At 42.4% G+C, this 13,225-nt stretch overlaps 1 protein-coding gene across 7 annotated transcripts in view; it reads left to right on the top strand.

The window, feature by feature from the left end:
* Nucleotides 1-13,225, top strand: part of LOC551460 (homeobox protein cut) — a 108,169-nt gene that overhangs the window by 41,293 nt on the left and 53,651 nt on the right. For all 7 annotated transcript variants that reach the window (XM_026441567.1, XM_026441569.1, XM_026441564.1 and 4 more), the window contains exon 2: nucleotides 8,925-9,125. In XM_026441567.1, coding sequence (XP_026297352.1) covers nucleotides 8,925-9,125 — 201 coding nt within the window. The remainder of the gene's footprint in view (nucleotides 1-8,924; nucleotides 9,126-13,225) is intronic.

The raw sequence follows: 13,225 nt of genomic DNA, 5'->3' as shown, positions 1-13,225 counted from the left end.
AGAAAAAAGTGTTCGATTCGAGGACAATTATTCCTATACCCTCTTTTCTTCATTTTTATATATATATTTTCACTTTTCGGATATATAGATATAGTTTACATGCTTAATAGGAAGTATTGGATTAACTGATGATCGAAGATATACGTATATATTCAATTTCCAGATAGATAGACAAAGAGAGAGAGATAGTTTACACTCGTGGAAGGAAAATAAGGGTTGGGTTAGCTGAAGATATTTTCAATTTTCAGATACATAGAATATATAGAATTTTCGATAGGAATACAAGAGGAGGTAGTTATTGGATTAACGGATGATATATATTCAATTTGCAGACAGATAGACAAAGAGACGGAGTTTACACGCGTGGAAGGAACACGAGTTAGACGATCGAGGAGAAAAAGAGTGGAGTTCGATTCGAGGACAATGGGTGGGAAGGATCGGAGGTGGAATTCGAGATTAATAGGAGGGAAGAGGGAGAGAGGGGGAGAGAAAAAGAACGAACGAAAGTATAGGGGAGGGGGGTGGGGGCTCGCGCCAGGATCACAAAGATGATTCGCTTTTGGACATTGTCGTCGTGTTTGGGCATTGTCGGCCGTTGGACCGAGCAGAATCGAAATGGCAAACGGTAACTCGATTTCAGGGCCGGCCTGTACACGGATTGCGAATTATTTCTCTATGGTGGTTGGCGCCGCTCATTTCGCGGCCAAACAATCGTGATCGATTCATGCAAATTCCAACAATCGCCCCTTCCTCCCCCTCCCTCCCCTTTCCCGCCCGGCCAGCGGCCACTGTCCCTTTCGCCGATTCAACCGCGTGTCCCGGAGTCATCCCTCCATTGTCCCCGCCCCGAATTTCGCTCGTCACCGCCGCCCATCCCCCTGCGCCAACTCCGCGAACAAAAACCTCCTTTCCTTAAAAGCGAAATGAGTTTACACTTTTCGCTTTTAACGATTTTTCTCGAGACGAGATTGTTTTCTTTCGAAGGAAAGATTCTTCTTGAATTAACAAATTTTTAAGCCAAGCGAAAACTCCTTTCCTTCGCGAAAAGAATTTTGAAGGATCGATCGATCGATCGATCGTTCGTTTTTTTCGAAATGATTGTTTTTTTTTTTTGAGAAAGAAGAGATTCTTCTTGAATTAACGAATTGTTGAAGGTTAAGCCAGTTCTATGAGCGAAAAGAGTTTTCATTTTTCACTTTTAAGGATCGATCGATCGTTTTTCTCGAAACGAGATTGTTTTCTTTCAAAGGAGAGATTTTCTTTGAATTAATGAATTTTTGAAGGTGAAGCTCCTTTCCTTCGTGAAAAAAGTTTTCACTTTTAAGGATCGATCGTTCGTTTTTCACGAAATGATTGTTTTCTTTTGAGAAAGGAGAAATTCTTCTTGAATTAACGAATTTTTGAAGATTAAGCCAGCTCTACGAGCGAAAACTCCTTTCCTTCGCGAAAAGAGTTTTTAAGGATCGATCGATCGATCGATCGTTCGTTTTTCTCGAAATGATTGTTTTTTTTTGAGAAAGAAGAGATTTTTCTTGAATTAACGAATTTTTGAAGGTTAAACTCCTTTCCTTCACGAAAAGAATTTTCATTTTTCTCTTTTAAGGATCGATCGATCGATCGATCGATCGGTTTCCTTGAAACGAGATTATTTTCTTTCGAGAAAGGAGAAATTTTCCTTGAATTAATGAATTGTTAAAGTTAAATTCCTTTCCTTCGTGAAAAGAGTTTTTAAGGATCGATCGATCGATTGATCGTTCGTTTTTCTCGAAACGAGATTATTTTCTTTCAAAGGAGAGATTCTTCTTGAATTAACGAATTATTGAAGGTTAAGCTCCTTTTCTTCACGAAAAGAGTTTTCACTTTTCACTTTTAAGGATCGATTGATCGATCTTTCGTTTTTCTCGAAACGAAATTGTTTTCTTTCGGGAAAGGAGGGGTTCTTCTTGAATTAATTCTTGTTGAAAGTTAAGCCACCTCTAACTCCTTCCCTTCACGAAGAAGAGATTTTCATTTTTAGGATCGATCGATTTTTCTCGAAACGAGATTATTTTCTTTCAAAGGAGAGATTCTTCTCGAATTAATTCTCGTAGAAGGTTAAGAAAGTCAATCTTCCTCTTTCTTTTCAAATTTCGATCGACGAATAGTATCATCCTCCCCTCTTCAAAGTAGAAAAGAGTTTCAAACAAGTTGAAAATTACAATTCATTCGCCTCCTCGTATCACCGATCTCTCGAAGAATGACTCTTCCAACGATTTCATTCCGTGAAAAGGGAGAAGAGGCCGAGCTTCGAACGAGCGCGCCGCCAGATGATCGCCACGAATTTTTTCTTTCCCCCTTTTTTCCTCGCGGGCCCATCGTGATTTATTAGAGCGGATCGCGCGTGAGAAGATCTCGGGCGCTGACTCGCACGTGTGTACCTCCCTCTCCCCCTCCTCCTCCTCCTCCTCCCGGAATATGATTGCGCCGCCGATGCAAAAAAAGGAGGGGCAGAGAGGACGGCAAGAATAATTCCAACGTCCATCCTCGAACGACCCTAAACGAATATTTAATATTTAAATTTAAGAAATAGAATCCTCCTTTCATCCACCCCCTCCTTTTCTCCAAAGATCGTATTTAAACTGTAACCCTATCGATCCCTAAATATTGACTGATCGATCGAAAACTGTGAAAGAAAGAGAAACTCAGACTGGTTCGAATCACAAGATTCGAGGGACTTGGTGGAAAATTGGCCGAGGAAAAGGCTCGTTTGTCCGATCCGCGGTGGAGAAAACACGGTGAAGAGGGAGGGGTGGCAAGATTATCGGTCCTCCTCCGAGTGTCTAATGATGTTTAAGAAGGGGCTTTAATTTTTCATTAGGACAACGGGGGACGACGGGGGATGGGGTGACTTCAAAGGGGTTCGTTCGTTTTTTAACCGATGCCTCGGGGCTACTGAGGGGGGGAGGAGAGCCGATGACGGCGGGGGCCGCCTCGAGGAGGCCTCCGTTGGCATTGTCGTCGACTTCCATTCCTTCCCCTCCCCTCGCCTGTCCGCGTATTGACATTTCTTAAATATCGCCACAGACTACTCTCCTCCTCCCCCTTCTCCACACGTGGGAACACATGAGAAGCCTCGACCGACGGTCGACGACCCTCGATATATTGGGTTGGCAACTAAGTAATTGCGGATTTTTTTTAGAAAATCAAAGACAATTTTTTCATGGAACTGAATAACTTTATTCCGTAATGCGTTGCCCATTTCGATCAATGACCTTTTGCCATCTTTCAGGCAGCGTCGTAATCCCACGTTCGTAAAACTTGTGGTTTTTATTAGCGAAAAAGTGAATCAGGTACGATTCGATATCATCATCGTTATTGAAATTTTTACCATTCGAGGAGTTTTGTAAAGATCGAAACGAAAAGTAATCGGATGGTGCGAGGTCAGGACTATATGGTGGATGCGGCGAAACATCCCAACCAAGCTCCAATAATTTTTGCCGAGTGACCAAAGATGCGTGTGGCGTTGCATCGTCACGATGGAATACGACACCTTTTCGATTCGTCAATTCGGCCCGCTTTTCTTCAACCGCGTCGTTTAATTTCGTTAGTTGTTCGATGTAGACGACAGAATTGATCGTTCGGTTGGGTGGTAAGAGTTCAAAATAGACAATTCCTTCGTAATCCCACCAAACCGATAACGAAACCTTCTTTCGACGAATACCAGCTTTCGATGTTGCTCGAGCTGGTTCACGTGGCCTGCTCCACCATCTTTTCCGCTCGATATTGTCGCAAACAACCCATTTTTCGTCGCCAGTTATCGGTCGTTTTAAAAACGGATCATTTTCATCACGTTTCTTTAGCAAATCGCAGCTGTTAACGCGTCGCGTTAAATGCTTTTCTCTCAGTTCGTGAGCAACCCATGTATCGAGTTTTTGAACATAGCCAAGTTGTTTTAAGCGATACACGAAGCTTCTCTGCAATCTCACGAGTTGCACTGTGACGATCCGAATCGATTATGAGTGATCATATCGATAAGTGAAATCAATTACTTAGTTGCCATCTTCGAGTATATATATATAAAACGAAAAATTGGAGAAAGAAAAAAACCCTCTCCCTCTCCTTCTAGCGCCATTTTAATCGGATCGAGACAAAGAGCGGCCTCTATCTCTCTCGTTTCTACTCCCCCCCCTCCTCTGGAACAAAAGTGTCGCGAACAAAGCGACGAATTGGCATCGATGGTGGTAATTCCACGCTCGAAGGAGAGAGAGAGAGATGCCTTTGGGGGAGATCTTACCCCTCCTCCTCTCTCAAAGGGTCGAATTCTCTCTTTCTCTCTTCCGCGAGAGTGTGCAAGCGTTCGAGTGTTTCGCGTATTGCAGTGTGGCGGCGGGACTTAGAGCTCGGTCGATATCTTAATAATAAATACAAGAGGGCTGGTTCACCCTCTCTGATGGCTGGTTGGTGTGAGATTGAAGAAGGGGGAGGGGCAGGGTACGGCGCCACGGCCGCGTATATCGGAAGGGTGAAGGATGGGGCGAAGCGAGAGAGAGAGAGAGGGAGAGGGAGGGAGAGACGATTCGCACCTCGAGGTGTAATGAGAAAATTTGAAATATCACGACCGTCTCCCTTCCTCGGCGGCCAAAAAAATATAACACCGTCGTAAACGGCTGATCCACCACCCCCTCCACGGGGCAGATTATAAAGAAGGCTGGCGGTAAGGTATTCCTCCCTTTCTTGCCGCAACGACTGTCATCGTGTAAGGTAGAGACGCGTGTGTGTGTAGAGTTGGCTTTGCATCCGATCGATTGCTTTCGATCGATGGAATTTCCGAGAGCGAGGTTGATAAAAATATCGTTTGGGCGGCAGAGACGGCGGTATTTTTGAGCTCCGATCTCCTTTTCGAACGGAGAGTTTTCCCCGCGTTCTCTAACGCGCGTATGTATTCCCTCCCCGTTTACGAGGAGGTTGAGAACGATCGGTTGTTTCGTTTTTATCGCCGAGATGGTGTGCGAACGACGCATAATTATTGGGCGTTACGACGTGTCAAAGGTCAAAGACGGAAGAAGTCTCGGAGTGGTTGGATCACGCGAATCTGGAAAATGAAACCGAAGGCGTAGTAAAACACGTCGTAAAGGTAAACGATGCATTTCATGTTAATTAGATATTCGTTTTAGTGGGTTGTATAAATTGCTTTATTTAGCAGCCGCCTGAATGCCGTGGATTTCCTTTTATTTCGAAAAAAATATAGGGGGGGAATAGCGTGGCACACGATCATTAAAATTCATTTCAATAAGAGGTTTCAAAGGCGGTATGTGGAAACGCCTCTATAACGTCTCAGAATAAATGAGTTACTTCGCTGTAAAACTCGAGGTGAAAGCACGTGTGAGATGTTTGAAAATAAATTTTCCATTTACAAAGCAAATCGAAAAAAATGTATTTCGGCACGTTGTCGTTTGAAATTGTTACGCTCGTTTAATGTGGAAATAGTTTTTCTTCCACGAGATACTACCATGATACCGTTTCGACTCTCTTCCCAAACTTTTCTACATTCTTATTTTAACTTAACAAGAAAGGAACAAATTCTAAACATATATTATATTCATATATATATATATATGAATATATATATTCATATATAAACATATATTATATTCAAACATATATTTATATTCCACGTAATAAAATTAAATCGAACCATCGACCTTGTTTCCTTTTTTCCAAGACGCGAGAGAGATTCAGGAGTCGAGCGCATCGAAACAACCGGAATTCCCGATGGGTCTCTCGCGCATTAGTCAACCGTCACGAAATAAATAGTAGAAAAGAACGGTGCGCGTTGATGATTCGGGGGCTAGGGCGTAAAAATAGAAAGACGCGCGGGGGGGAGAGAGGGGGGAGGCGAGAGGGGAGAGGGGAGAGGGGGGAGGTGGGTGCGCGAGCCGCGAGGGAGGCTGATCTATTCGGGATATTCCGGCGGCGGGGCACAAAGAATGCTCGGCGTTTGACGGGCTACGACACCGTGCGTCGCCAGCTGCGACACTCGCATGCCGCGCGCTCGTGCGCGCGCCAACACGCCTCTACGCCTCTGTGTGCCAACTGTGTGCACGCGTGGTCATTGGCGGTGTTCTCCTTTGCGAACTCTGACCACCGTGATCGTGCGAAATTTTTCCCCATCTTCGACGATAAATAATCCGATCTGTGCACCAGATTTTCGTTGGAAAGTTGGAAATTTTTGAAGAAAAATTTTTTTCAATTTTTCTCGGGAAACAAATGTTTGTCGAATAATAATAGTAAATTATTATTATTAGTATCCCTGAACAATTAGAGTTTGAAAATAAACGATCCGTTTGATATAACAATTGGAAATTTATAGCGTTGGTGAAACGAAACAATGACATTTATAGGTTAGCACTCACGTTATGTCGAAGACTAATCTTGCAGTATAACATAACCTTACCAAACTTGTCATCCATCCATGTTCCAAAAGCACATACGTGTACACGCGCACACGCGCACGCGCGTATGTATCACGAGTTATAATAGTAGCGGAGACGACAAAAATACTATTCACGCGTATAACAATCTATCGATAATGAAAATGATCGTCGATGTAAAAATGGCGTCTTCTTCTCGAAGAGAAAACTTGGCGAAAGAGAAAGAAAGATTTGAATTACAAATGTCGGGTATATATATGTATACGAAAGGATATACGAAACCGTGGCCGCGAAATTACGATAAATTACGGAAGGGAGAGGGGGGGCGGTTTAATTACACGGCACAGCAAGTTGTTGAACGCGGAGAAAACGTGGAAACAAGCATTAACACGACAGAAACCGATCGATGCCCCGCTAGTTGATCCAAAAGTGCGTGACCACCGGTGCCTAAAACCAGCCCCGAAGCGGTTTCTTGCACACGCGGGACGTGTGCAATGAGCCCCGATTCCGTATATCGAATCGGTGAGTGGCGATCGATCGATGCCCGGAACGCCGTGCAAGTCGGATAACCGTCAATTTGCGACGGGATATAAGACGAGCGTCGGGCCCAAGACGAAACGCCTCGACGTGATCGAAACTCGCCTCCCACCACGCCCTCTACTCAGACTCGAAAGGCGAGTATGCTTGGTAATTGGCGCTGTCCAACTATCGAATCGAACCGGGCCGCGGTTCGACCCATCGAATTCGCTTCCCGGCTATTTTCAGTGACATGGCGAGTAACGCGCGGTGGCCGCTATCTTTTCTCGCGTCGAAACACGTTCGTTGTGAAAATACAAAATCCTTCTCCGACTTGTATCCTCTCAACTCCTAGTTACATAATCAGTTATTATATTATATATATAGTGAGTGTGTCGAATTCGACTCGTATTCTTCGAGAATTGGAATGGGAAAATTTTAACCTAACTTTCTCTCCAATTGACGAAATCTTGAACTATATTTGTCCAGGTTTTCGATCGGTAATGTAGAGAATAATGTCGGAATCTTTTTTAACAATCGACCGCGTTTAAATTCTCGATCCGTTTCTTTCATAATATTCGACTTCGACAATAATGCGACGAGTATAATACTCGATGGATAATCTATCGGAAATCAAATTCGATTGAAAACGATCGAAAAGGAGGAAGCATCTGAGGAAAAAGGGAGAAGGTAATCCCATAACTTAAATTCTTAACAGCCGATTATTGATAGAACAAAAGCAATGTCGTGAACGAACGTACAAAGAAGCCATTATCTTTCAACGACTTCCGCCGCTAATGTGACGATCGCGGACGGTACGGATCTTTATCGGCGATCTTCTCGGTCCTCTCCAACTCCGCTCGTGTCCCCCTCCCCCTTCAGCTCCCGTGACAAATACACAGGACGAGTCCCGACAGCCTATCGATACTCGGTCCGCCATTTCAATGAACGTGCATCGTTCAGCTCTCAGATATGTATTTATGCTTCCCGTATCATTTCGTAATTATCGATAACATCGTCAAGGCTTTTTGCAGGAAACAATGGGTCATTACTATAGGCTACCTCTCTCTCTCTCTCTCTCATCGTGTCTCTTCTTCCTTCCTTCTTCGGAACCATTTAGATTTCCTTTCGTTTCGAAATTTGTTTACGCGAATATTCCCCTGGCTTCGAACGGGGAAAAGGAAAAAAGGGATTTTGGTTTCGTTCCAAATTTTCCGCATGGATTGTAATAATAAAGTGACGTAATAATAAATTTGTGGAAGAGAGAGAGAGAGAGGGGGAATTCAGGATAGGATTACCGTGGAAAATATAAATAATACGGAACGGTTTTGTATATAGAATGGCTGGTACACGTTATACACGTTCCGTTCGTGTTACCGTACAATTTCAAATCGAAGAGGAGAAGTTGGCGTCGTTGTTTCGCGGAACGATCGATCGAGCTTCGATGCATCGGGCAAAAACTGACGTGTACTTGTTGCCTTGGCTAGAGTCCTTGGCTGCGTTATTTTACTTACCCCCGATTCGCGATTCTACTTTAATTGCTTCCAGATGCCGAGTTTGATGAGTTTCGGCGTTGCGCCGTTGCCGTCGACAACATTTGTCGTTACGGCACGCGGTGTGTCGTTAAAGGGAGGGAATCGTGTTTCGTTTCCGAGCGAGGAATAATTTTCGAAAAATTTCTCCCAAAATTTTTCAGACAAGAATTTTCCTCTTTGTTCAATTTTAGAAAAGGGGGTATAAATATATTCACGTCTCGTTTAACAGATATAACTCTCTCTTGTTGACCAAATATTCATAAGATCGATAAAGTAAAGTTGGTAAAATTAGATCGTTTTAATAGATGATTATACGAATAGAGGATTCTATATTCTATATTCGAGAATATATAGTTTGAAATATTTAAAACTTATTAGGCGCGTGTGATATGATATTGGATTCTAAATCCAGCGATTTACGGACGATTTCGATTGATATTTATTATCGATTGTTGGATTTCAGAGGGCGACATTGGCGGAGAAGGAAGTGTCCGCACTGAAGGAGCAACTAGCCGCGGCGAACGATGGAAATTCGAAGACTGAGGGGCACAAGTTGTCTCAGACACCACAGGGAAGCGATCAGCAGCAGGTGCACGATGCCAGCAATCCCAGGAGGACGCCAAACACCAACCTGGAACAAGAACTGCAAGCCAAGGACAAAGAGGTGAGTCTATCCTGCTCGCTCTTGCTCCCGTTCGATCTCTTTCCACGCGCGAGAACGCGCGATCCTAAAAATTTATTAACCTAGGAACGGGAAAAGGAAGGAAAGAAAACAAAGGAAGAAAGAAAGAGTAGTTTCGAGCATCGAGCGAAACGAAAGAATTCGAGGCGTTTGAACGTTTGGGTTAATGGTGGCTTTTTCATCCGTAAAAAAAACGCGTGGTAGCATGTAGAGCACACGGAGAGCACCGTGGCAACAGTGTAATTCCACCGTTGAACTGTTGTGTGTCGCACACCAACGGCTTTTCCGCTGCGTGCGCGTTCAGCCGAATGACTGACGGAGCACTCGATGGAGCACGTGGGTGGGCCCTGCCCTCCCCTCGCCGCCCAATCGCTTATCTCTCCTTCGCTCGCTCCCGATCACCCCCCACCTCCCCTCTCTCTCGCTCTCTGCGCGGAACGCGCGCACCTCCCCCCGCCGTGAAATTCACCCCCGAGTGCACTTCACCTTCAACCGATTCGCGATAAACGCGGGTGAAATCACGCTTTCGGTACGCAAAGTGTGACTAATGGCAGCCGGCGGAACCGACGGAATTGGTAATGAAAGAACCAAGTCATAAATAGGGAACGCGCGCTGGGGGGGGAGGAGGGGATTCGTCGGTTCATCGTCGATGAATATTCAAGAATATTTTGAACGTCGGATAGACGTCGGATCCGTGATCGATCACCCGATTTATTATTTCGGATCATACCCGTGTGTATACTTTTCTTCCTTCCTCTTCGTTCGATCCCAATTCAATCGAGAGTTGAAAATATAGTAACCGCTTTTTGCCACGATTATTCCACTCGATTATCATTATTATTATTGCCACGTTTACGAATATCCTTTTCCATACTTTGTACTACGTGTTCATCTATATTCCTTCTCTATATCCACTCTATATACGTACTTTTCTTCTCTCCGTTCGATCCCAATTCAATCGACAGGGAATTCGACGATTGTTGAAAATATATTAACCGCTTTTATGGCTCACTTTTACTACAATTATTCCACTCGATTATTATTATTACTGACACGTTTTAAATGAAAACTTCGTAAAAATTAATACTCTTCGAAATATCCTTTTCCATGCTACTTTGTACTACGTGTTTACCGATCTATATCCACTCTATATACATATTTTTCTCCTCTCGTTCGATCCCAATTCAATCGACAGAGAATTCGACGATTGTTGAAAATATAGTAACCGCTTTTGTGGCTCATCACTTTTGCCACAATTATTCCACTCGATCATTATTATTATCGTTATTATTATTATTATTGCCACGTTTCGAACGAAATATCCTTTTCCATGCTACTTTGTATTACATGTTCATCTATATTTCTTCTCTATATCCACTCTATATACATACTTTTCTTCTGTCCGTTCGATCGACAGAGAATTCGATCGCTTTTGTGGTTTATCACTTTTGTCACAATTATTCCACTTGATCATTATTATTATCGTTATTATTATTATTATTGCCACGTTTCGAACGAAATATCCTTTTATCTCTTCTCTATATCCACTCTATATACATACTTTTCTTCTCTCCGTTCGATCCCAATTCAATCGACAGAGAATTCGACCGCTTTTGTGGTTTATCACTTTTGTCACAATTATTCCACTCGATCATTATTATTATCGTTATTATTATTATTATTGCTACGTTTCGAACGAAATATCCTTTTCCATGCTACTTTGTACTATATGTTCATCTATATTCCTTCTCTATATCCACTCTATATACATACTTTTCTTCTGTCCGTTCGATCCCAATTCAATCGACAGAGAATTCGACCGCTTTTGTGGTTTATCACTTTTGTCACAATTATTCCACTCGATCATTATTATTATTATTGTCACGTTTTGAACGAAATATCCTTTTCCATGCTACTTTGTACTACGTGTTCACGATCTATATCCACTCTATGTACATACTTTTCTTCTCTCCATTCGATCCCAATTCAATCGACAGGGAATTCGACCGCTTTTATGGTTCATCACTTTTGCCACAATTATTCCACTCGATCATTATTATTATCGTTATTATTATTACTATTGCCACGTTTCGAACGAAATATCCTTTTCCATGCTACTTTGTACTACGTGTTCACGATCTATATCCACTCTATATACATACTTTTCTTCTCTTCGTTCGATCCCAATTCAATCGACAGGGAATTCGACGATTGTTGAAAATTGAAAATATAGTAATCGCTTTTGTGGTTCATCACTTTTGCCATAATTATTCCACTCGATCATTATTATTATTATTATTATTATTGTCACGTTTCGAACGAAATATCCTTTTCCATGCTACTTGGTCCTACGCGTTCACGATCCGTACCCCCTCTCCGTATCCACTCGACACCCGACGAGTCTCGACACGAGGAGGGAGGGGGTGGGGAGGAGAAAAAGGACACGGAAAAGTGGTCAAACCCTTGAGCCGCGGAGTTTACGGAGCTGAGATGCTTCTTGCAAGTATCTCCTCCCCTCTGTTGCGCGGAGGAGGGTGCATAATGCGAGCGGGGGAGCGAGTCCTTTAAAACAAAGGACTCGAAAACACTTAAAACACCGCCTATGCCTTATGGGGCGGGCGGCGAGAGAGAGAGAGAGAGAGAGAGGAAAGGAGCGATAAAAACACCGCTAAGAGTTCAATAAGTATCCTGCTTAGGGCCAATAAACCCCTTTCCACCCTGTTTACCACCACCACCCCCCCTCGCCGATACTCGTATTGGAACGGGGAGGAAAACGAGAGTTGTAATCTCGAACCCGATAATCCAACCCCTCTCTCCCTCACCCTCCATCTCCTCCTCGCGTCACTTCTCTCGAAAGGAAAGGGGGGAGGGAAGGGAAGGGGAAGGGAACAACGACGCCTTTTTCACGGATAAGAATTTGCTCCCCGGAACAATGTCTTTATTGGGAAGGCATCGCTCGAGAAGGATGATTTTTATTATCCTTCGATTAAGGGAAGAAAAAAGGGAGGGAGGAGGGGGGAGGGGGAGAGGTATGCCGGCCACGACGATAATGAGGAGTAAATAATGTAGCGACAGCGTGGCGCGAGGGGGAAAGGAGTGGAGTAGTTGTTCGATTATCCTCGATACAGGGGGAGGGGAGGGGATGGAGGGACGTTTTCGAGAGGGAGATTTTATGAAGCGTGGAAATCAATTGGATGGGATTTATTTTCGATAGATTTAATTTTTCCTCTGTGATCCTCTTCGATATCTTCTTTACAACGGAAAAGAAAAGAAAAATTCTGAAATTCTAAAAAATTAAATTCTTTCTAAAAATTCTGACTGCTTTTTTTTTTTTTTAAGTTGTATGTACAACTTGGATTGAATGGGAGTTGGATTTATTTTCGATAGATTTAATTTTTCCTCTGTGATCCTCTTCGATATCTTCTTTACAACGGAAAAGAAGATTCTGAAATTCTAAAAAAATTAAATTTTTTCTAAAAATTCTGACTGCTTTTTTTTTTTTTTTTAAGTTGTATGTACAACTTGGATTGGATGGGAGTTGGATTTATTTTCGATAGATTTAATTTTTCTTCTGTGATCCTCTTCGATATCTTCTTTACAACGGAAAAGAAGAGGAAAATTCTGAAATTCTAAAAAAATTAAATTCTTTCTAAAAATTCTGACTGCTTTTTTTTTTTTTTTTTTAAGTTGTATGTACAACTTGGATTGGATGGGAGTTGGATTTATTTTCGATAGATTTAATTTTTCCTCTGTGATCCTCTTCGATATCTTCTTTACAACGGAAAAGAAGAGGAAAATTCTTGAAAATAAAAAATTAAATTTTTTCTAAAAATATTCTGACTGCTTTTTTTTTTTTTTTAAGTTGTATGTACAACTTGGATTGGATGGGAGTTGGATTTATTTTCGATAGATTTAATTTTTCCTCTGTGATCCTCTTCGATATCTTCTTTACAACGGAAAAGAAGAGGAAAATTCTTGAAAATAAAAAATTAAATTCTTTCTAAAAATTCTGACTGCTTTTTTTTTTTTTTTTTAAGTTGTATGTACAACTTGGATTGGATGGGAATTGGATTTATTTTCGA

Source organism: Apis mellifera, linkage group LG6, assembly GCF_003254395.2.
Source record: "Apis mellifera strain DH4 linkage group LG6, Amel_HAv3.1, whole genome shotgun sequence".
Lineage (NCBI taxonomy): Eukaryota > Metazoa > Arthropoda > Insecta > Hymenoptera > Apidae > Apis > Apis mellifera.
This window is presented reverse-complemented; position numbering and strand designations above follow the sequence as displayed.